We start from the raw sequence: 26,717 nt of genomic DNA on the forward strand, positions 1-26,717 counted from the left end.
TGTTTGACTGAAGATTGAAACATCCTATTCAAAAACTGGAGTCAACAACTCTATCAACTGAGCCAAATCCCGATTGGATAGCAATAATGTCATCGAATTTCAGAGAAACGCGTGTACCTATGTGATTGATATAATGCATTGTTATGGACAACGATTATATCTACCGAGTTGCAGCTCGATGGGATAAACATACACGAAAACAAAACTGAAATTCAATTAGATATGTATTTTTTTTTTTTTTTTTTATTTATTTTTTTTTTTTTATTATTGTACGACAGACAGGTAAGTCCAATTATGGTACAATTTTATTAAAACTAACAATACATGTACATATATTTTTTAAAACATGGTATAGTGATATTAAACACATCTATATATCCGCTGGTAGGGCATTTAGTAAGGTCATACCTCTTGTCATGCTATGTCGGGCAATGACATCTGTCCGACCCTGCGGTATACAGAATAGGTCGTGGCTACGATTTCGACAGTATTTATCAGGAACGAATAATCCAAAGCATGACAGGAGATATGGGCAATCGATAAGGTTTTTTAGTAACTTTAATTCAAATACCATGAGTCCGGCATTACGCCTAGTCTCCAGGCTTTGGTAATTTGTCTCCTTTAGCAGTTCCACGTGATGCATGAATTTCGGATATATTCCGTATGATCGCATGTAAACATACCTTAGGAATTTTTTTTGAATTTGTTCAATCATATTTATGTATTTAAGTTGATAAGGTATCCAGACAGTACTGGCGTACTCCAGCTTGCTTCTGACCACTCCGTTGAACATGGAGGTCATTGCTTCTTTGTTATTGAATTGTTTGCAAGTTCTAATTACAAAACCAAGAGTTTTGGAGCAAGCCGAGGTAAGCTGGACTATGTGGTTTGAAAATGTCAGCTTGGGATCAAAGATCACCCCAAGGTCCTTGATGATGTTTACGCGTGTAAGTACTTCACCATTCATTCTATACTGGCAGAATACCGGATTTTGTGAACGACTATAAGTCATAACAACGCATTTTTTAATATTGAAGTTAAGTTTATTTTCTACCGACCATATCATGATTGAATCGAGGTCGGCCTGCAGTTTCGAATAATCATAATCTGATTCGATTTCCTTCATCAGTTTCATGTCATCTGCGAATAGTAGACATGAGCTGTGACGTATGCAATCCTGAATGTCATCAATCAGAATGAGGAATAACATGGGACCGAGATTCGATCCTTGAGGAATTCCTGACAGAGCTGCGAACTTATGGGAGTCGTATCCATTTATATTTACATACTGACTTCTATCTTTTAAATATGACGCAAAAAATGTCAGTAAGGGTTGATTAAAACCTATTTTATGCATCTTTTTTATTAGAATATCGTGATCTACTCGGTCAAATGCCTTTGCGAAGTCCGTGTAAATTACGTCCGTCTGATGCCTACAGTCTAGGCCTTGTGCTACCCGTCGAGAGAAAGAGAGTAAGTTGGTTACCGTTGATTTCTTCGGTAAGAAGCCATGTTGATTACCTCTTAAGAAAGGCGTGATTTGTGGACTGATTTTATCACAGATAATCATTTCAAAAATTTTTGGAATTGTTGACAGTACTGCAACTGGTCTATAATTTCTGACGTCAGTCTTTTCATCAGCTTTGTGAATGGGGCTGACCCTCGTTAGTTTCCAACACTGTGGAAATGTGGAAGACATGATGCAGAGATTAAATATGTACGCAAGGGGAACACAGATATTTGGAGAGATTTTTATAATTATTGAAGGAGGAATACCGTCCGGACCAGTAGCCTTATCAGGTCGGAGATTCCGGATACAAGTTTCTATTTCCTGGATGTTGGTCAATCCGAGTGAGATATCTCCAACGTTCCAGGGTGATGCTGTTGGGAAATTGGTTTCAAGTTTAGGGGTTACTTGACTATAGACGTATATATATTTGAAAAGGTAATAAATAATTCAACTGATATATGGGTTTATTTAATGTTTTTCTTTTCAAACAATAACAGCCCCTGCATCAATCTAACAAGAAAAAGTTTCGCGCTCTTTTTATTTTGACAGTTGGTACATAAAACAGTGTTGCCAGCCTGGGAGAAAAAGCTCAAACAATGGCGACACCCAACACCGACCAGCCCGGTGGGTAGGTACCGGCGTAGTAAAATAAATACCGACAGCTGGCCGAAGCGAATGGCGGCTTGATTTTCAGGTGTGTTTATGATTGCATAATATTACATTTATATGCGACGATCATTATTATAAAGAGATATATCGATACACGAAGAAAAATTAGTATTGCTAATTTATTAAGAATCTCTTCAAATGATTGGTAATCCGGTTTAAAATGGATTGTAGACCGTTTCCTGATAAGCTTTTTCTAAACTCCTAACAATATATCAAATCACGTGTTCATGCACTTGATAATAAATAAAATGAAATGCGAACACTTGTTCCGACTTGATTTACTAAAACTTTATCAGGAAACCTATCAATTCATTTGTTAAAGACCTGTAATAACGTTTTTAACCGGATTGTGATTTTTTTGTTAAAGCGGAGACGGTTTACACGTAGTTCCCGTGAGCACTTAGGCCATAGGCCCATTGTGCTATCTCCCATTTTACCTCAATCCTTTAACAACAACCCAGTCCCTTTAATAAAGTTCACCAGGGTTGTCATTGGGTATGTGGCTATGTCTTCTGGTTCTACTGTATGTCTCCCCAGGTATCTGAGCCTTGTTCCCAACAGAGCGGGACATTGGCACCATAGGTGAATTGGAGTCTCTTCATCCTCTTCACATTTCCTGCATCTGTTGGTGTTTTCCACTGCCAACAGCTGCATGCGTCTCCTGAGATGGCAGTGTCCCGTTAGTAGTCCTACCAGTTCCCTCAGTGAGTTTCTGTCCATTTCGAGTAGTTTCTTGGGGATTATGCATAATGTGAACAGATTCTAGGGATGGATTGTTTCATAGAATATGAACAGTTCATCAAATTTCAACGTTAATTTTCGGGTTCTGTGAAAATCCCATTCAAGTTCTGTTATTATATCATTATAGGCCAGTTATTTGAAAGAACTGAAATAATAACAGAACTTGAACAGAACTTTCACAGAGCTTGAAAATTAACTTTTAAATTCTAAGATTTGTTCAAATTATCTGAAACAACCTGTCTTTAATGAATTAAGAACGTTTTGGTTTAATATCATGATTTCCTCATCTTCGTGTTCTTTGATTTATTCTGAGATGTTCATTAGATTTAAAGTTTTCGTCTTTGAAGTGTAAATGTGTTGGTCTATAGATACCCCTAAATTTGAGTAGAATTTTTTATATAACTTTAGCTATGTACTTCCTCTTTACATTCAGCCTTACAACGTGACCCAAATAAGGAAGTCATAGTATACCACTGATTTCGGATAATTGGGAGCAGATATTCACATACGAAAATTGTTCATAATCAAAAATAAAGTTGATGTGACTCACCTAGCATCCAGGAATATGATCTTGAGGTCCAGGCTGGCCCGGAACATGAACATGTTGTGGTGCATCTTCAACTCGGTGACGGCCGAGGGGGGCAGAGAGTGCCCCACGGCCACCAGCCCTAGGAGTCGCACGCCTCCGCCCCCGGGCACGTGGCGGGCCTTTAGGTAGCCCGAGCAGTGGATCACCTGGGGTAAATTATGAACATTTAGCGAAGGCCTAAAAAGTCGGGTTAAGCTAGGGTACAAATTAATAGTCGACTTAAGTTAGGGAACGAAATATTTATTTATTGCATCTCACTATGCATAAAACACCTTTTTTCACTTAAAAATCAACCTCACTAGGACTTAGCCTGTATCGAGGTTAACAATTTACTTTTGAGTGAAGCAAACATAAGAGCAATCACAAACATAAAGTAATTCTACATACAAACACAAACACATTCAAAACTCAAACAAAATAAGTTAAGTTAAGCTAGGGCAAGAAAATAACATGTCAAGTGAAACTAGGAAACGAAGACAACAAGTTAACATAAGCTAGGGCAAGAAAATAAGATATCAAGTAAAACTAGGACACGAAGACAACAAGTTAACATAAGCTAGGGCAAGAAAATAAGATATCAAGTAAAACTAGGACACGAAGACAACAAGTTAACATAAGCTAGGGCAAGAAAATAAGATATCAAGTAAAACTAGGACACGAAGACAACAAGTTAACATAAGCTAGGGCAAGAAAATAAGATATCAAGTAAAACTAGGACACGAAGACAACAAGTTAACATAAGCTAGGGCAAGAAAATGACATGTCAAGTGAAGCTAGGGCACGAAAAACAACAAGTCAAGTTAAGCAAGAACGCGAAAATAACATGTCAAGTGAAACTAGGGCACGAAAAATAACAAGCAGGGCCGGCCCTGTACATGCGCAATTGGAGCTGTCCGCTCTGGGCGCCGACTTGCCAGGGCGCCAAGGAGCCAAGTTCCTGATTATTATCCTAACTTATACTATCGCCAGGCGCCTTTTGGCTCGGAACCGGCCCTGCCCCTCACTTAAAAACTTTTCATGTTTGTATAACCTCCTGCCACATCAAAGAAAAATCCTACAAATTAATTGGACTTCTCAACTTGGCCAATAACCTGACAAGTGTGCATATATTTTCATGGCATTCACCCCTAACTAATTACCAACACCCACTGAATAGACTAACCAATAGAAATGTGTTGTAGGCTTGTCCGTGTGCTCGAATAAGCTCAATTTTTCCATACCTACCTAAAATAGATACAACAATTTTCAAATAGCGAAATTCTTGGCTGTACTGGTGACATCTGTTTTATATAAAATCGGTGTGGAAAACACGTCTAGAAATTACCTGTTCAGCGCCAACCTCTCACTTCGTCACTGCACAACAGATGCATGATGCATTTCCACCAGTGCAAGCGATGCAATCAAACCCTTAGATAAGGTAATTCCGCATGCAGTTTCGGAAGAAACGTGCCATTGCATATTACGCTATTATTAATATGTGCATCACTTAATTTTTAGGTGTATGCATGATATTTTATTATACGATTTTGCCAATTTAAAAATCCTTGTGTCAGTGTTTTGGAATAACGCAAAAAAAAAATTTAAAAGCAAGAAGAGAACAAACGATATTATTTTGGACATTTTTTCTGCCTTTCATCGTTTCACTATTAGTGCAATTGGTGTTTATGTACCAGAGGCCTCAGTAATGGCCTCATCGTCTACAAAGCGACTTTGAGCAGGGAATTTACGGGCAGCTGGGCTTTTGTACATATTTATTTTTTAACACAAAGAACATCTAAATAAGCATAACAAAAAAAAACAACAAAATACTCTACCATGTACGTTGGAAAATCATAGATCGGGAAAACATAGTACAATAAATAAATTAAATAAGTCGAAGCAGAGTTAGGCAGTTTGTTGAATTAGTTTCGTTGATCTGCTTTCCGATATAAATGTGCATTTGAGCCAAAATTTCGGCTCATCAGTTGATAAGTAGGATTGAGAACAACGGCCGTAAGATTTGTTTGTATTTAGTGATTGAAACATTAAATATGTTACCCAAATTCTGGGAATATAACATTGCGATGTCGTGTTGGAGTTGTCACAATAATATGACAGATATTGCCTTGATAGTGTGAGGTATATTTATTTATTAATTAACTCCCTTTTTCGGGGCTTTTACATGTGAATATTAAGAAATATACATTATTTATTGTACATAACTGAATTGCTTCATTAACAACATTTTATATTTGTTTAAAGATAAATTGAAGATGTCCACTGACTTGGTATAATTGTTTCCCTCCATTAGTATTCTGGGCAAAGAGGAATACATATGGTAGTAAGTCACAGAATTTCTGCATTGAAATAATTCCTGACTTCTAATATTACGTTGTAGAATCCGGAAGCTTATCAATTCTAGCAATACCGGACTATCAACTAAATCATTTAGAATTTTTTATAGAAATACCATAAAATAAGTCAGTGAAAATTCTTCTGTCTGACAATTTGAGCATATTCATATAATTTAACAGAGTGTTGTAGTTCAACATAATAGCTGGAAAACTCATTTTAAAATTTATAAAACGTAAGATTTTGTTTTGCATTCTTTCAACATCTTGTACATGTATATTATAATGTGGGTTCCAGACAGGAGAATTGTACTCAAGTTGACTTCTTACATAGGCAAAATATAACAAAATAATACACTTTATATTATTAAAATTTCTGGTTAGCCTAGTTATAAATCCCAACATTTTTATGCCCTTATTAGAGATTTCTGTTATGTGGTTATCAAATGAAATAATTACAGTGTAATAGAACTAAGAAAATCAGATTACAAACATAACAACATAACCACATTTTAATCAAAAGCTGAAACGGATCGATACATGTCAAAAACTCAAAATCGCGCTGATGGTCGATTTGATGTTCATTAAACGTGATGTAGTTTATGACACCCCAACACTAATAATATAATTTAAAAAGTCAGAAGTGTGTGGTAGATGTAATTAATTTATTTTTATTGCGTCATATTATGTGTGCCTAATCCCTTCAAAGTGCTATTGATTTGCCTTGTACAAATAACATACTGCACCAATGTGCAGATAATGCAAAGAATTAGGTTGAAACAGGGGTTAGGTTTTTGTATTGTTGTTTGCGTTGAATGTGTTCAAATTAAGTATTCGGGGATTAATACCAAACAGTTAATGGACCAAATGTACGAATTTGAAAGCAAAAACTTCATGAAATATCCAAATGGTTAAATATAATTAAACTGAAAGTAAATTCATCGTGTCAGGTAAAAAACTAAACGAACTTATTACCCTAAACATGGACAATCGAAATATTGGAGAAGTAGAAGAAATTAAATACTTGGGAATTATAATCGATGACAAATTAAAACTTAACACTACATAACTTAAATAAATTGCAAAAAATTTCTTAACCCTTCAATACTTTCATCACTTTTGTACAGTTTGAAATGTGTTCTGTCTATTTCAAATGCGCTATATATATATATATATATATCTAATTTTATACTGTTTTAGAAACTAGATAAAATTATATGTCCGGTGTATGCATTTAAAATAAACATTACTATTATTTGTAAATAATAAAATTTTAATATCAAAAAATTTTAATATAAAAAATGTTGACAAAAACACTAACCATATTTTACTAACCAATCATAAAAAAATTGAGAGAACTCGATATTTCAAAAACACGTTCGTTGTGTTTGGGGAATTTGTAAGAAAACTGTAACTTCACTTTTATCTCGTTCGTAGAATAAAAAATATTTTTTAAAGTTAAACCGATTGTTACGAAATATGAATTATTCATTTTGGCTATTTTTAGAATTTTATTAATGACATTCAGAAAATTATTATTCTTTCCAGCGTCAAAAATTACTTGTTTCCGCATGATAGAAAAAAAGAAAAAATACTTTTTTAAATATGAACGCCCGGTCATATATGACCCTAAAACGCTGTACGATAAAGACAAAATTAGACTATTAAATAAAATAATGAGCAATAAAACACAAGTTGAAAGAATGGAAATAATTCAGTAAAGAGGCATGCGATATATATTGGATAAAAATAATGCATCGACAACTCAATATGCTTCTAAGTATGTGGCGACGTTTAGTTTATAATATCCTAGTATTTATTTTAAGCTAAATAATAAGATATTACCAGATTATTTATTTATTTATTATTACACGCCCTAATAGGCTTTTACACACTACAAAGTTTAATAGTAGAGTATCACAGTTATTATAAATTCTACAAAATTAAAACAATTAAGGAAACATAATACAACGAAAAAAGAAAAAAATATTAAATGTTACAACAAAAGCATATAATAAAATAAGATACATTAGTAAAAATGATAAGAATAGATTATGTGTTAATAGGTATTAAAAGTACAGTTCATGCCTATCCTACGAGAAGCTGCAACGAATTTAGGCTTCCTAAGACAAATTTATCGCTAACACAAAACAATATTTATGATAAGGGTTTAAAACGTTCAATGGACTCCCTTTTAATGTAAAGGAAGACAAAATACGTCGCCAAGGTCCAAATTTTAGTACGTAGGTAAATATTAATTTAGTAGTTTTAGAATGGATATACACTAGATATAGAATGTAAAAAAATATACCCAAATAAAATTTATTTAATATCAACGGTATAAATATACCATAAACAATGATAACATGTCACAGTTAAAATATTTTTAAAAAAGAATTACAAATATATGTGGCATTTGATTGTGAAATGACATTAGAGAGTAAGTAGGTAAGTAAGTAAACAAGAGATACAAGTACATAAGTTTGTATAGTGCAAATAAGGTAGAATTAGATTAAATTAATATTGATTGAAAAGATTTGATAGCATAACCCTCTTGTACCTACCTTGCGTGCAGTTAAATAGATCTGCCACATCTGCGTATCTATTACTAACTTCATGCAACCTAGGTACAAGCGAGTGTTTGGAATACTCAGTCCTGATATTGTTGCATTTAAACGAAATTTTAGAACGAGTAGCTCTCGTGGGTTTATGAAATAGACAAAAATAGACAATAAACAAAATATACAAATGTTCTAACGAGGTGATTATGATGGTTTTGTAGTTAAAATACACTGTACGCTTTGCCCTTGTAAAGCACATAATTGTGCACTTTACTACGCCGTCAATATCGACTTATAAACTAATGGAGTCCTCTTGCTTCGCCATACTGACATATAGTTTGATATCGTTAGCAAATAATAAGAGTATAACGAAGTTTATATATAGAGCTACTACTTTTATAAACATAGAAAATAATAGAGGTCTTAAATTAGACCCTTGAGGGACCCCAGAATTTGGGAGGCAAAGTTTTTAAGCGAACTACCCAAAAACTACGTATTGTTTTCTGTTAGACAAATAATTATGAAAAACAAATAAATAAATAAAAACTATAAATCATTATTAGTTTGTACCGCGCACATTATTAGTATCTACCTACATTCTAAATGCATTATTTTCCTAGAAGCTTTGATAGTCCGTGCAATTTGGTCTTAGCGAGACGACAGTCGGAACACTAATATGCCATATCTCTCTTTGCCTCGATTATCTATGTAATAATAAATAACCGTATCTGATTTTTATAAGTACGTACCTACGTATAGAGTTTAATTTTGAATGCTTGCAACCCCAGTCTTTCATTTTGTGTAGTGTATAGAGGTAGGGCACTCGCAATGGCGGACCGCCGCTGAATGGAACCGAATGAAAGGGCGCGTGACGGCTCATATTTTAAGGTTATTAACATTCTGGTATGATCAAGCTTTATTGTGTGACCGGGTCAGAGAGGGACTAGAAATGGACAGAGTTAGCATTTCTACATAAACAAATGCATTTAAATCTAATATGCAGTCGTACTCGGGAACGATGACAAGTTACCGAAATTATCGAATAAACATTTATCGATATGCTTGTTATGGGGGGCGTGGAAAAGCTTATATAGGAGGGAACGGGCTCGATAAACTAATTTATTTTTATCGATAACATCTGTGTTTTGCGGTTGGGCAACTAATTACCGATATTGATAATAAAAATCTTTTATCTTATCAATGTTTTTAAATCGTGCTAGGGACCATGCTCCAAATGTGTCCTATAATCATACGACCGTCACTTCAGGAAACACTGATTCCTACCCACCCCTCATACATTTTTCTTTTCTAGAACTTATTCTCCTTCCTTTCCCACGTAGTATCCCCAAAGATGACACATGCCTGAGAGAAATTATTTTCCTCAGGGCCTGAGAAAATATAAATTTAAAGAGGAAAATACAAAAGGCCGTATTAATCGAGAGATTAGTAGCTAAGTAGACTAATGTGTTGGGTTTTCACCCAGAAATCGTGGGTTAAATTTTGCAGCTAGATAAGTCATTCATGATTTCTGTATGACAACAGTAATGTTAGTTTTTATTTAGGACCGACGTCAATTCGTATGTTAACAGCTGTAATGCCTGAGAAATGCGTAGATGTCCGCGTGTATGTACGCGATTGTCACCAAAAGTTGATAGAATACATGGTCATTGATAACGAGTCTATCTGACGAGTTTCAGCCAGATCGGATATCTGGAAGTGGGTTAATTTCCACTTCCAAGATATGCATGAAAATAATAGTGGAATTCAAATTCAAATATTGTCAGGTTATTATTAGTATGCTGGAAAGGTTTAAAGTAATACGAAAAATTTATAAATAGAAGTTCAGTACGTCCCTGAAAGGTGTTTTAAAGAATTGGCAGAGCTTTGTCCAGCAAGTCTCTACAGCGAAAGAAAATGTTTAAATGGTCATAAAAATCCTGCGCTGAGACATGTTCACTGTTATTCATTAATTTTATGCGGATTTGAAGAGAGTTATGGAAAATTTGATGATTATTTCAACGTCACGCTAAACGGACCCCACAAGATTTTCACTGGAAGATAGTTTGTTCGCTAATCGCCGGCATAATTTGCGATTTTTCACACCATTTGAAATCATTGCAGCCTGTGAAATACAACAACATATTGTGAAGAACACAGATTTTCTTATGAAGCCTTTCGAAATATAAGTATTATTACTGGTTCGTGGGTGTCTTTACTTTAAAGCAGAAAATCTGCGTGAATAATGCAGGAAAACCTCTTAGTTTCAAAATACCCACAGAACAAAACCGCATTCCCACTAAACGTATGTTTCATTTGATTTGTATAATCTGAATACCATGCAACTTTTCTTATTCCTTTCCTTGCAAACAACCTCCAAAAAGCACCCCAAAATATAACATAAGCTCTGCCATACGTAGTAATGCAAAATCATGTGTTTTTAGTTTGAAAATTTGGTTGCCTAGAAATGTTTTAGATGCTTTAATTAAATTCTGCGAGTAGAATACATCCTGGCCTTTGAAATAATAGAGTATTTTTTATATAAGTCTTTTTATAAGCCCAGAAAAAAATAATTTATAAGGCCTATGAAAACTGCTTTTAAGTTCAAAATTTCCTACTTACGAACCCATTTTCGATTATGGTTTTATTGTATAATGTGGCAAATTAAGTTATTTATAAAATGATTGGAAAACATTTAAATACTTATGCCTGAACATCCACAAAATAAAATAAAAGGCACTTTTTGGCAATGTTTTTTTCTTGCAAAAATCAAAACAGCTGGATTGTGTAAAGAGGGAATTTAAGCCTTATCACCATCTACGTAAAGAGTGTTATTGGTGGCGGCTCAATTCAAAATATTACACGAAGTATGGCATCGCCTTCATTGTTTTCCTCATGGAGTGTGGATTCTTACATCATAATGAAGTTATGCCACGACATAGATAGCATTTCTCGATGAAGTATCTCAGTCTCACAAATGGAATATTGACAATCAAGTAATGCAGAAGCAGTGGGTCCAGGACAATGGGAAGAAGATGAATACTAACCTTGTAACCGGAGGTGGTGAGGCCCGCATTCCGCTTGGCCAGCACGCACTTCATGCGGATGAAGAAGGCGCGTTCGCACTCCAGGTCAGCGCGCGGACCGTGCGCGGGCGGGCACGCGGGGCCCGGACCAGCCGTTAGCACGGCAGACATCTCCTCGTGATCGGCGGGGTGCACGTACTCGTAGATGGAGTTGCCTGTCAGCTCGACCTGCACAACAACACCCAACACCCAACACGTTAATCCACTACCACACGCTTCAATAGCCAAGAATGGTGCGCTGATTCCAACTCTGATGACAACGAAACACGGAACTATGTGGCAAAGCTGATAAACTTAACTAACCTGAATTTTTTTTTAAGAGTCAAACATTCCCGGGTTACGAATAACCGGACAATATTTGAAAATCTCCTACTATCACCACAGTAAGCTGAAAATGTTGCTTGTGTTGTGATGTAGGACTTAGCCAGCCGAGGAATTGAACACACTACGCCTGGCTGGGACCCAAACGCGATGTCAACTCGGCCACCGACCGATAATCTGGGTATCATTTCGACGAGCTGAAGGGAAACCACGTGACCATATTTCTGGCACCAGGAGGTCTATCATGGACGAAAGCCATATTTCAATAAGATATTGACGAAATCCGTCATCTATGGTCAGTTAGCGATATTTGTGAGCACGGTCAGAATATGATTCCGACAGTCGGTAAGCAAAAACCGCTCCTTTCAGCGTGGCCTCCAAGATGTCTGAAAAGCTGTCAATATGCACAACCTTTTGGATAATGTCGTTCGTTATGCAAAATAACTGGCTTATTTATGAATGGATGTAAACTAACTAGTTTATGGAATGGCCGTTTTAAAGTTTATTTCCAAAATGGTAGCAGTTGGCATATTTTGCCAGACGTTTTTGCTCTGGCAAAAAACCCTAGTTAGTTAGTGCTTTTTGTCCGTTGTGTATTTGTTTCAAATTGACTGCTTCGCCATATTTTCGATGCACTACACATTTAAAAAATATCTGCTTTCACTCGAATTGCCAAACAATGCACAATTATACAATACACAATATGTGACGTTTACAGAAGGTATACCTACATTTGAAACCAGTGCACATCTATAGAGGTAATGTAAGTCAAATCAATTTAACGTTTTTGCCAGTACAAAAGTAATCGTTTTCGAATTTATTTTTTTATTTAAAGAAAAATTAATATTTAACACGACTTCGGACGGGTTTTTTTAACAGAATTTGAAAAATTCAACAAACTCCAAAGTTCATTTTTAGTTTCTGTGATAGGTATATTCAAGTTCTGTTTTTATTTCAGATTTGAGAAATAACTGGCCAACAATTAAATAATAACAGAACTTGAATAGAACCATCACAGGACATGAATTTTAACTTTGAATTTTGACGAAATGTTCAAATTCTGCGAAACAAACCGTCCTTAGTGTGTTCTGCCAGTTTACAGAGCGTAAATAAGTGATTTAAGAAGAATTACAATAATTTAAAAAATACCGAGGAATCCGATTTGCTAGATTCTTTACCTGACTCAGTCCAAGGTGGACGCTGGCCGTCTCCGAGATGTACATAATCTTGCCATCAGGTGCCACCACGAAGATGAACCCATCCAAGGTCTGCAGCAGGTGGGATCCCAGCTCCCTGATGAACATCTCCCGAGGACCCCGCGTTGGAGGGACTGCGCCCCAAGCATCTCCGAGACCTGGGCATTCAATTACTGTTAGTTAAGGACACGTGAAGCTTGAAATTAACAACAAATGAATGAGCTAAAATACGAAGTAACAACGATGATTATTATAATAATGAATTCAAATATAGTTGAGTACCGTAAACTAGGTTTACTTTGGATCACCTTTTAGTTGTCTTTCACTAAAATTGTTTATTTTAGGGCTATGAGTACATGGTACTTATTGGAGAAATTTAATGCTTAGATAATATCTGATGTTTAAACAACGTTCTGTTATTGTTTTAAGTGTACTTAATAGTTTTATAAGTTAGTTATTTTTTTTAATGTATAGTAGGTTATGAGGGAGTTACGTTGAATCACTTTTGAATTTTCTTATTATTATCTCATATTAGATTTGTAAAAGAGGATAATATAAATATAAACAGTGGGTATATCAACTATCTAGTAGTTACAAAGGTTAGGCAGCTTTTTTTTTTTTTTTTTTTTTTTTTTTTTTTTTTTTTTTTTTTTTTTTTTTTTTTTTTTTTTTTTTTATTTTTTATATATTCAATAATATTATTATTGGGTTTATAAAAACAGTTTATTTTTAAACAAGTTCTGCTGTGTAATTATTATTACGCGTGACAGCTGTTTCGCCCTCTGAAGGCATTATCAAACTGTCAGAACTTGTTTAAAAATAAACTGTTTTTATAAACCCAATAATAATATTATTGAATATATAAAAAATAAAAATTAAAATGGAGTTCTACAAATTAAACTTAATAACAATAAAAAAAAAAAAAAAAAAAAAAAAAAAAAAAAAAAAAAAAAAAAAAAAAAAAATAGTTAGGCAGCTTCTTTGATGTTAAATATGTCGATATCCGAATCGATTCAGTAAGATTGCTCTGCCTTCCGGCATGACCACTGGCAAAGTTAGTCCTGCAGTATATACTATCGATGACGGAAATAACCATCGGGAACATAGAAATTCATGCTCCTCGTGATAGCCGAGCTTTCAATTCATCCACAAATCAGTCTGGAGAAATGTGTAGCAATGTGTACATAATTTCTGACCTATAGATGGTTCATTCCGAATATACTACAAAAGAAAATCCGTAGAATGGAGCCACGGGTAGTAGCCACACCATGCAGAAAAATTGCAGAAGTTTTTTCTGAACTCTCTCCAGCATGAGATAATACTTTTCCTGGTGTGGACTCATGGAAATTACCGACACACGTTCAAGTCTACTCCTTACTTAGGAATTGAATACAATTATGAGATCCCAGATATCTCTAAAATATCTTGCAGTGAGTAGAACAAAACCCAGTATTATCAATGAAGTCATCAAGTCAACAATATAAGCATAAAAATTCAGCCTACTATCAAACATGATTCCAAGATCCTGGTGACAACAGACAAGGAATATAATGATATTTATCTCACCAACATGAGATAATGCTTTACCTGGTGTGGACTCCAAATCACCGACCTACTTTCAAGTCTACTCCTTACTACGGAATTGAATACAATTATGAGATCCCAGATATCTCTAAACTTTCTTGCAGTGAGTAGAACAAAACCCAGTATTATCAATGAAGTCACCAAGTCAACTAGATATATAAGCATAAAAATTCAGCCTACTATCATACATGATTCCAAAACCCTGGTGACAACAGATAAGGAATATGATGAAACATGGAAGATAGTGCAATGGGACTACAGTTAATACTGGTGCTTACAGAAGCTATGCAGACCATTTCCGTATCAACAATATGAAAATATATTAACAAGTTACATTAGCTTTGTTTGAGCCAGATTTGTCAGTAGTTTAAACACAAAAGTACTCAGGTAGGTATGAATAAAAATTGTTAGTCTATTTGATATTATTTGTATGTCTAGATTAAACGAGCGATTGACACCATAATAAAGCCGGACAAAGAACTTTGGACTGTGCAAACAATCAGATGGGAGATATGTTTAGTTTCAAATTACAAAGCCAACAGTGACACATGCATAGAGGACACGCTTCTTATAATATTCAATGTCCACATCATGGTGCAAATATGCTGAACATTTTTTGTCGATATTAAATCCATTTAAATACATACGATGCAGATTATATCAGTAGTCTATGACAAAGATTCCCAAACAATTTTGTAATAAAAACAACCTCCATATGTTTCTTGTGTTTTTAATTAATGATATTCAGTTATATTTCCGCTTAATTATGTTTTGTATTGTTTTCACAATTGACTAGTCAAAACGTCACACGTGTTCCGTTTCGTGCAATCTGCACCTAATCTGTAATTCCTGCAACCTGATGCAATATCTCAAATTCTTACTCGAATTTTTTTTTAAATTTTTATAATTTGAATACCACACAGGATTCCTAACTGCCCGAAGTAGGATAGATAGGTAGGAGAATAATTGGGAAAGAGAAAGGTTGGTAAGAGACTACCTGGCTATACAGATCCGGTCACTAAACACAGCTAGTGCACGGAGAAAACTTTTTGATATAAAATATTGCTAATTTATAAAAAATCTTTGTTATTTATAAAATTATTCGTATTCCTGTTAAAAACGGGACTGCGGGCCTTTAACGAATGAATTGACAGATTTCGTAATAAAATATCAGTAAAACACGAATGTTTTATGACGATGTCGGAACACGTGTTCATAAAATTTCTACCATTTTTGGATTCCGTCATTATACACGGTGTCCGGAAACTCGTAGTGCAAGCGGGAAACTGGAGAATCTACACCACATGGGGAACCCAAAAAAAAATAAAGTTTTTTGATTTGAGCATTTTCAAAAAAAAAAAACCAAAAAAAAATATTTTTCGGCTATTTTAGGGTTAAAGTTTTTCTGGTGTTTAGGGTTGAATAACAGATGTTTTAACCCTGCAGAGCAGAAATATTTTATGATTACACCGGGTTAAATGAAGGGTGATTTCAAAATAATGCTTCAAATCCGAGTTTCTTCATTTGTTTTACTTTCAAATAGTTTTAATTAGTTGGGTACTTTGATCTTCAGTAATAATTTATAAGAATTTGATTAAAAAAAAAAAAAAAAAAATCAACTTCAAACTCGATTTACTCGATAACGAAAGCTCAAATAAAAAAAATATATACTACAAAATCGACTCCAAATGTGATGTAGATTCACCAGTTTCCCGCTTGTACTACGAGTTTCCGGACACCCTGTATAATAGCAAAATAAATACAGCTAGGTACATAAACAAGTGTTTCCTTATATACTATGAAAGTACCAATAGTTTGACAGGAAATGATATGCTGTCACGTTTTTAACAGGATTTTTATAAATCAGCCATACTTATCTTTCTGCGTATGCATTTTAATGCAATATTCTATTATGAATATATGACATGATAACCTGGACGTTACTTCTATCAAAGTGGAAGCTACAAGCCAAAGATGTGTAAATTCTTGGTATGCCTTATATCATCACGAATTTAGATGATAGGCATTAAAATTGCTTGGCAAACGGAGTCCAAAAATCGATTTCAAGCGCAAAAGCGGTTTTTATTTTTTTGTAAACAATTTTCTAAGAAAGCAAAAAGTTAATCAAGGGAAACTGTCACAGATAATTTTAGCTAAAATATTGTTTTTTTTTTAAGTTGTTTAATTTATGTTTTCATACATTTCTAATGAAAAAAATACATTTTTTAGTAGTTTACATTTATGTTTTATATTGAGTAACTAAAATATTTATTTGAATTCTACTCAAGGGAAACGAGAGGAAAAGCTTCAATTTATCTTAAGCATATTTTTTGGTATTCATAATGTACACCAATTCGTTATAAAGATTAATCTAAAATAGTGATTTAGCACTAAGCTTCGCCTTAAAATGGATCGTTTTTAACATGAATTTTATAGATTTCCTTAAAATAAACAACATTAGAAAATATCTCAAAGAAGAATGTCTGAATTTTCATTTCGATGTTGATAAAATCTTACACACTAAACCTTCAAAACAAGAATATGGTCACTGTCTAACGTGCAACGCCGGGAATTACAGCTAGAATTTGATATTTATGAAAAGTTATAGTATGATTCTAGCGACGAAGTATAACTTTGACCAGGGCCACCCCTGAAACAAACGGCGCCAATTTTTCTCGCCCCTTGTCGAAACCAGTAGACGCCTATGTAGGCGATCACTGTAAATCAATAATATTCGGATGATTTGAATTTTTGTGTAGCGCCGTATTTATTAAAAATAATACCAAGGTTTATGTGTAAGGAGTGTTAGACTGCAATTCGGCGCTCGGACTGCTCCAATTGCGACCGCATATGGTCGACCCTGACTATGACTATATCTATAACATGGTCAAGTGAAAAATTATGAAAAATATTTTAGTCGAACGTATTTACCCCGGAACTCTCTTGCATTGCTAGGAAGGTTATATCGCACACTTTGAGAATAACAGATCTACGATGTAGAGATCTTATTCTCTGGGTGAAAAAACTGTTTTAGCTTTCAAAGGATTTGATGAATAAATCTTTTGGTTTAGTTACCTACTACAAGGTTTGAAGGGTGACCTGATAACTCATCGAAATGACAATTCAACAGACCTATAAAAAGTGCTATAAAGCTATGAAAAGTGATGAAACAAAAACTAGGTGTGTTTCATCACTTTTCTTAACTTTAAAGCACTTTTTATAGGTGTGTTGAATTGTCATTCTGGGGAGTTATCATGGAACCGATTAGTAATAGAGTATACGATTCTGTGCATTATACATATTAGCATTAAAGACGGTTTTTGTACGTTGGATGCTGTCATCAATATCGTATAAAGTTGACGAAGATATTGGCTTGCGTTTTTTAGTGCGCATGCGCGGAAAGAACGTAAGTTCTAGCATTTTGCATTCGGTTTACGTGTGTTTTACGTGTTTAAGGCGAAGCTTAGTGCCAAATCACTATTTTGATTAATCTTTATAACGAATTGGTGTAAATTATGAATACCAAAAAATATGCTATAGATAAATTGAAGGTTTTCCTATCGCTTCGCTTGAGTAGGATACCAATAAAATAATAAATTACTCAACAAAAAATTTAAATGTAAACTATTAAAAAATATATTTTTACAATAGAAATGTATGAACGCGTAAAGTAAACAACTTTAAAAAAAATACAGTATTATATCTAAGATTATCTGTGACAGTTTTACTTGATTAACTTTTTTGCTTTATTTTAAAATTATTTACAAAATAAATAAAAACCAGTTTTGTGCTTGAGATCGAACGTTTTTAGACTCCGTTTGTCAAGCGATTTGAATGCCTATTACCTACAATACAATATATACCAAGAATATACACATTTTTGTCTTGTAGCTTCCTCTTAATACATTCGAAGAGTTTGACTGATTCGATTGGTTCGAAAGATTAGAATTTATAATAGTAAGGAACTGGGCGGATTTCATAGTGGTTTGAAGGTTGTTAATTAAAATCTAACAATATTCTTTCCGAAATTCTTATAGGGAAATGTTGACGTTTGTTTGTGGCTGCCCAGAGAAACTCAGTCTTAGATGGATTGAGCTTCAGCTTGTTTGAAGACATCCAACGAGTTATTGCTTCTAGACTTTCAGTTATACGGATCTTGAGACTATTGATTTCATTTGGAGCGCAGTAAAAATAAACTTGCTGATCGTCCGCTTAAGATGAAGAGAAGTGGACCCAAAACGGATCCCTGGGGTACCCCTGAAGAAAGTGTTGCGAAGTTGGATAATTTATTTCCAACCCTCACGGCTTGTGAGCGATTGGATAAATAGGATACCAGCCAATTTTTTTATGTCGGAATTCAAACCAAATGTTTCCTCTAATCTCCTAATGAGGAATTCATGATCAATCGTGTCAAACGCTGCACTCATGTCTAGGAGTGAGATAAGTGGTAACTTACCTGACTCTACGGCAAGAGTTACGTCTGATAGCATACGAAGTAGTCCGGTTTCAGTTGAGTGGAACTACGTTAGTTAGTTAGTTAGTTAGTTAGAAACGGTTGTCTCACCGTCAGGGAACAGCTGCCTCAGTCGCAGATAGCTGGTGGACAGTCTGATGACTGAAGCTTTGTCCAGCTGTGCCGTGATAGCTGTAGGCAGCGGTAGCAGTCTCCCTAATTCCAGGAACTCTGCGTTTTCCTTTTCTCTCCTAGATCTTGCAGCGTTTTTGCTTTTCTCCTTCATGGCTAGGACGTCGGGTGTGTCGCGAGCTGTAAAGAAAGAAAACAAATTTTGATTATTGATTTGGTTTCGAAAAAGATTTTAAATGGAAATTCTTCAAAATTTGTAAGTGTGTTGGTGTCTCAGTGGAAACGAGCAAGCTCAGAGCTGGATAGACTTACTAACCCAGGGCAAAAGTCCGAAAACAGGTCACTCCGTAAGTTCATATACAGGGTTTTCCAATAAGAGGTATTATTTTGAATAGCCCGCTATTTCGGTAGATGTAACTTTTGAAGCTGTCATTTTTTAACATTTGACAAGTAAAAACTACGCCATTGATAAAAATGGAACGATACACGCTTCAACAGCGCATTGAAATTATTAAAATTCACGTGAGTGAATCAAATGCAAATCATCTTGAGTGATGAGGCCCATTTCCACCTCGGTGGCTTCGTCAACAATCAAAATTGTCGCATCTGGGGCTCGGAAAACCCAAGAGTTATTGTTGAAAAGCCTCTCTTTACTCAACGTGTGACTGTTTGGTGCGGTTTATGGTCCGGCGGAGTCATTGGACCTTACTTTTTCGAAAATGAGGCTGGAGCAACAGTTACGGTGAATGGATTGCGCTATCGAGAGATGATTAATGATTTTTTCTGGCCGGAATTGGATGGTATTGATCTGGACAACGTTTACTTTCAACAAGACACATGCCACACAAGCAACGAAACCATTGATCTTTTACGATTGAATATCAAAATAATACCTCTTATTGGAAAACCCTGTATAAAAACAATTAGATTTCGATTATTTTCCATGTAGGTAATTACCTACCCATCGCTCAGTACCTATCTACCACCCCTGCTGTAGTAATTGTGTGTGGGTAGGTACTGGGTAGATACTAGGGAGGGGGCCGCCAGCGAAGAAGTGGCAACATTATGAATAATTCATGGAAAAGGCGGGAAAGTGCTTGTCATTCGTTACCGACACAAAATGGCCGACAGCCGGGGCTCTTTTGTACGCCTATTTAACAGATTGGGGCAATTTGACGACAGAACTTTGTTACATCTGTAATGGAGCCTATTATTTCGATCGTTTCGCATTACTCGATGGTACATTAATTAAAAGAAAATACAAGTAAGGAATTAAATAAAATTGCGCATTAAATTTTACTGCAATTTTGTTGTATTTCGGACGAGGCTAGCAGTCCACAATGGATTGCTGGAACACACCCTGATGTATCGCAGTGAGAAATGAGGCATGATTACAGATGGAAGCTAAAAGTATACTAAAAAGTTGTAAAAATAAGATCCCTGAGACTTATGTGTGGTAAAACCCTGCAGGTGTGACCGTGTTACGAATTTAAACATTTACTTTGCGAACGAAAGCTTTAGAAACGGAGTTCTAGTTAGTAATAACCAAACAATTTATCTATTTGGCGAAATTAAAAAAGAGCAATAAAGTTTTTTTAAATTTTGGAAAAGGGATATTACTGGGTAAGGAGGTAAAAAAACTTGGGTAGATAGTAGGTACCTACGTATAAATTATAAGTAACAGAAATGAATATGATTTGAGGTACTAAATAAAAAAAATATTCGAGTTTATAGGTAAGCACTTTCCTCAATATTTGAAGCAGGTAGGAACCCACTAAACAAAAGAAACAGGTTGGTTTTTAAAGATGGCTTATTGGCGGGAAAACACAGCTTTGGAGGGAAAACACAGTTGGTACGATGGCATAGAGAAGAGATTGGTTGTAGGTACCTACCTAATATTTAGTAGAAATTATGTAACAAGTCATTTGGCAGATACTCTCCACATCGCCCCGGTGACAGATCACCCTTCAGAACTGAAATGTTGCTTGAAATGGCTTTAGCCATGTTTTTTAGATCTAAAAAGTAAGTTACTTCCCAACCTACCACTTCGCCTCCCAATCTCTTGAGCCGCACAACATGCCTACCCAAATCTGATATTTTTAAATGTGAATACTGCACAAGAATTCCGGAGTCCACAGCCAGTGGGACTATGGCGCGGGAGTGGGGAGGGGAAGGAGGTAAGTAAAAAATGGTTTGGGAAGTACTAATAACGATCTCCGTGCTAGAAGAGTAAGGGTCTCGACTAGCAACCCGGAGGTAGCAGATTAAAAAAATTTGCTCAGACACCTTCTAGAGTGGAAGATACTCTCAGTATCTCCCTAGTGTAGACCACTAATCAGAATTGAAACGTTGCTTGAAACACAGGTCATGTTTGGTGACAAAATCTGAATAGCCAGGATCTTCCCCACCTTCCTCATCTCTCGCTGACTCCAGACGGTTCGGAACAATTGGAACTTTTGTGCGGTTTACACAATTACACACAATTCACCACAATCTACTCATCTACCCTGATATGAACACTGTAATGCTGTCCGAAACGCTGGCTAAAGACGGAGCAAGCGCAACACCATAAATAAACCACTAACTACTTAGATCGTTAGCTTTTTGTATGAAATAAATTGGTCCTAAAAAACCATAGATATGCCAATATATAGAGAGTAAAATTCTCATTAGGAGCCTACTTATTATAATATACACCAATGAAAAACTCTGAAAGTTTATTCCATAGACTTTCAGAGTTTTTTATTGGTGGAAATAGTTATGCAATCAACGTCACAATATTTCGGTTCCAATTTTCGTAGTTATACCATTGATAATAACCTAAATATTAATCACGATGATAGTATAAGCTTTAAAAAATATATTAAGTAATAATTTTTTACATACCAAAGACACTTTTTCTATCCACTCTGCTTAACAACCTCATATGTGTTGATTTTACGCACACGATATAACAGAATGAATTTGAAAGTTGCGCAACAATATCATGTATCTATTTGAACAATACAAACAAAGAATGAAAAAATAATTTTTTTAAACACTATAAAAATCACTTAAATCACAATGGCCGTGGTCACTTTTATAAATAATAAGTTAACCTATAAAAAATGATTTCAATAACTATAAATCATAACGATACACGTCAAACGCTCAAATTTCTCGCAGCCAGTCATAAAAAAGGTTATTTTCGCGTTTCGGAATCGAAGTTTCGAAAATTTTTACGTTTTGGAACACGAAAATTATGGCCGAACAAAATGTGTGTTGACACAACAGATGTACATGTCAGACTGACAGGTTTTGCACATAATATTCTCGTCTTAATCTCATTGCAGAAGGTGTATAAAGGTGAAATGGGACTTCCCACCTGTGTCTCCATTGGACAGTTGCTTTTCGGAGGATGGACCCGATACGTGTGGGAAAGCAATAAGTCGATAAAGGTGTTTGTTGTAAAAGATTTACGATGGGTCGTAGTAATCTGGTTGTAAGTTGTAAGGTCTTGTTTTATGAATGGAAAAGTGTGGAACTTATTTGCCTAAAGTTTTTGCACAATAATAATGAATTCCAGTCATTTTTTCTTTAAATTTATTAATGTTCACCTTCTAGCTAAAGAACCAATATTTTTTTTTACAAAACGATCGAAATCTGGCGGGGTACGCGTGACGTCATACGCACCTTGGTGTTGTAGGTTAACAGTAAGGTCAATCCCACTCGGGTCGGTATGAAATCAGAATCCCAATTTAAATATTTTGCAAGATTTCCAAAAAACATGAATTCTTTTGAAAATCTGTATACCGCAGTAGTAAACCATGTGCGAGTTTACGCAGCGAAAAATTATCCGACTCCTAATGCACCGACCCGTGAGGTAGCGATCTAAGGTATGACAGAACCCGTCGACCAATCACAGGGCGTTTAGCCCTCTAACTGTTTAAATATTTTAATTTTAATTTATTAATTCTACGCGTAATTACATACGATTAAACTTATATACTCACAATCAGCGCTTGTTGATCTACGTGAATATGATTTTTTATTATTCTTTATTTTGGCATTCACCCATAAGGGGTGATATTGACCATACACAATTAACATTTTTTCTTATTAACAAATACAACAAATGACAGAATATAATTGATTATATATCATAAACATAACATAACTTAACATAAATAAACCTTACATTAACATAACATAAGGTAACATAAATATAGCTAAGATAAACATAATATAACATAACATAAACATAATATAACACAACATAAACATAATAATATAACAGAACATAACGTAACATAAATAAACCTAACATAAACATAATATAACATAACGTAACATAAACAAACCTAACATAAACATAACAGAAACATAATATAATATAACATAACGTAACGTAACATAAATAAACCTAACGTAAACATAACATAACACACTTAACATAAACGGTACAGAGTTGGTAATAGTAGGTAATCACAAAATCATAAAAATAGGAACCTGTGTACAATATTAGTGGGCGTTTTTCGTACGTGAATACATTATAATGGTTTATTTTTGGGGAATTATGCCGTTTTGTGCTACCTTCTTCTTTAGCCTTCGAATTTTGAACCCAAGACCTCCAGTTATTCTCTCATTTTCATGATATTATTTTTTTATTTTATGTTTTGTTTATCCTCGAACATTATTTTGTGATGCAAGTAGGTATTATTTTTATATCGGTACTGAGTTTACATTATTTATCTGTATACTTTTAATCTGTGATTTCCCTATATTTTTCTTTAACTATTTACTAATTGAAACTTTACTGGTTAATTAACCATGCACCATTCATTTTACACAACAACGTTGGTGAATTCCCTGCTATTTCTACATTATTATCTTAAAATCGCGATTTTACATGGTTCTTTTAAATTACAAGAGCGATAGCCTGAAACATTTTTATTTGCAATCATAATAATAAATCAATTGAACATTGACATCGTCCTGTAGGTATTTTTTTATAAAATATATGACTTACAAATACCTATAGAATATTTTAGTGTGAACGGTGGAGCGTGCTCGGGAAGTCAGGAAAAAGATTAGCATGGAATGAACTTGAAACTGTGCTCCGACAGATGTTGGCAACCAGTGGTTTTAATTATATACTTTAATTAAAGTCAACTATTATTGTTTAATTTATATGCGGTGTGAATTATGTTTAAGAATCCAAGCCGGTCATTGTGTTTCCTCCCTCCTACAACATTTTCACTCCTCTTCTCAAAAGAGATAAAAATTATTTTCCTAGGGGCCTGCTGGTAATAAGGGTTCCAAAAGAAGAAGGAGATGGCATAAAAGGGAAATTTAAATACGCATGTTAGAGGGCGCATGTTGATAGGCGTAAGAGAAAATATTTAGTCTTTAAATACAGGTTTTCCAATAAGAGGTGTTATTTTGAATAGCCCGCTATTTCAGTAGATGTTACTTTTGAAGATGTCATTTTTTAACATTTGACAAGTAAAAACTACGCAATTAATAAAAATGGAACGATACACGCTTCAACAACGCATTGAAATGATAAAAAAATCGCTTGAGTGAATCAAATGCAAATCATCTTGAGTGATGAGGCCCATTTCCACCTCGGTGGCTTCGTCAACAAGCAAAATTGTCGCATCTGGGGCTCGGAAAACCCAAGAGTTATTGTTGAAAAGCCTTTTTATTCTCAACGTGTGACTGTTTGGTGCGGTTTATGGTCCGGCGGAGTCATTCGACCTTACTTTTTTGAAAATGAGGCTGGAGCAACAGTTACGGTGAATGGATTGCGCTATCGAGAGATGATTAATGATTTTTTATGGCCGGAATTGGATGATATTGATCTGGACAACGTTTACTTTCAACAAGACGGCGCTACGTGCCACACAAGTAACGAAACCACTGATCTTTAACGATTGAATATCAAAATAACACCTCTTATTGGAAAACCCTGTAGTATAAAACAAAGTCATATCCGCGTCTGTCTGTTAGTGCGCTTAGTTCTTCTAAACTATGAAACGAATTTTAATAAAATTTTCACTTTCATTTAGAAAATTTCTTCCGGAAGGTTTAAAAAATAAAACATGCGTATTATATTCATAGAAAGTAAAGAAAAAATGATGTTTGTAAACAAGTCGTAAGAAAATATTTTCGGGCGCTTACATTGCTAACGCTGGCTAAACCTTATAAGATACATCAAAATAATGTATTGCGGAATTGTATATCTTAAAAAAGGCTACAGAAAAAACAAAATAGTATATGTCTATCTCTTAAGACTAACCCCCAGTAACGCCGGGTTCACGTCAGATAGTATTTAATAAAGCACTACATATTTAAAATAAAACAAAAGTCTCCTGACAAAAGTATAACGCCATCTCATTTCCTTCCCCTCCCCAATCCCTTTATGAGGTTGAAAGCTTAGAACAACATAACTCAATTTCAGATGCGATAGTCCCACTGGTTCCCTGGTCTTCGCATAAAAAAAACACTAAAAGTGACTGATATATACATAACTAAGATAATCTCATCAACTCTATACAGGGTGTATCGGCACGTACCCGACAAACTTTAACCAGCTATTCCTTAGCATATTTGGAGTAAAAAATCTTATGTGCACTTTGCTATCAGGTAACGTTTTTTTTTAATAAAAAATTTACTATTCATATTTTCACCACATGTCACCACTGTTTTATCCTTTGTCAAAGTTTGAAAACCCATCTGGCAATATTTTATTCGAATTCCGTTGAATAATGCACGTGTGTACCTATATTGGCGGGCTTTTACAATCACAACGAAATGGCACGGCAAAGCAATGCCAATGACAGTGATGGAGTGTGGAAATTTTTATTTTTTTTGTTTTTAATTGAAAAAAAAATGCTACCGGACAGCAAAGTGCCCATAACATTTTTTACTACAAATGTGCTAAGGAATAGCTGGCTAAAGTTTGTCGGGTTAGTGCCGATACACCCTGTATAAATTATCTAAATAAATAAAATTGTAAATTTATAAGACTTCATCCAAATGTTATCCACCAATGACTGCTTGCATTTTTTCCCATTGCATCAAATGCAATACTTCATAGAACCGTGTTAAAAAAACTACCCTTAAATAGTGAGATATTTGTAGTCTTAGACACGTAGTCTCCTCTTTAAGGGTTAATGTGTACCTCAGGCATATTTACACGTTTCTAGGGTAGTAAAAATTACCTCAACGATCCGAACGTGAGTTTTTCAAAAGGTTAAGTTCCCAAAATACATTATTTTGTTTTGTTTGTTGTCTTAAGTTAAAGTTATTCAATTTTTAAAACAGTTCTATCCCTCTTGGCTGTTTGAACGTGTTTATTTGTAGCTAAAGACACCTACACCTGTATTGTATTTATGACTAAAGTATTATTATTGTTTATGATCTGAAACAGAAATAAATAATACAATATGACTAGTTGTCATCCGAGAAAAATCTAGGAACTTACCTGACTTGCCAAGATGAAAAAAAATAAATTTTATTTCTACGGAATCAAAAAATATTGCACATTTTAAATATGCCTAAAAT

At 34.7% G+C, this 26,717-nt stretch overlaps 1 protein-coding gene across 1 annotated transcript in view; it reads right to left on the reverse strand.

The window, feature by feature from the left end:
- Nucleotides 1-19,323, reverse strand: part of sim (bHLH transcription factor single-minded) — a 35,599-nt gene extending 16,276 nt beyond the window's left edge. Inside the window, exons 1-4 of the mRNA XM_089648930.1 lie at nucleotides 19,149-19,323; nucleotides 12,983-13,158; nucleotides 11,445-11,651; nucleotides 3,471-3,655 (exon numbers count right to left, since the gene is read on the reverse strand). Of these exons, the coding sequence (XP_089505056.1) occupies nucleotides 3,471-3,655; nucleotides 11,445-11,651; nucleotides 12,983-13,158; nucleotides 19,149-19,323 (743 nt within the window). The remainder of the gene's footprint in view (nucleotides 1-3,470; nucleotides 3,656-11,444; nucleotides 11,652-12,982; nucleotides 13,159-19,148) is intronic.
- Nucleotides 19,324-26,717: the final 7,394 nt, after the last annotated feature.

The sequence above is a fragment of the Hesperophylax consimilis genome, chromosome 28 (assembly GCF_061612785.1).
Source record: "Hesperophylax consimilis isolate HC1 chromosome 28, BYU_Hcon_1.0, whole genome shotgun sequence".
Taxonomy (NCBI): domain Eukaryota; kingdom Metazoa; phylum Arthropoda; class Insecta; order Trichoptera; family Limnephilidae; genus Hesperophylax; species Hesperophylax consimilis.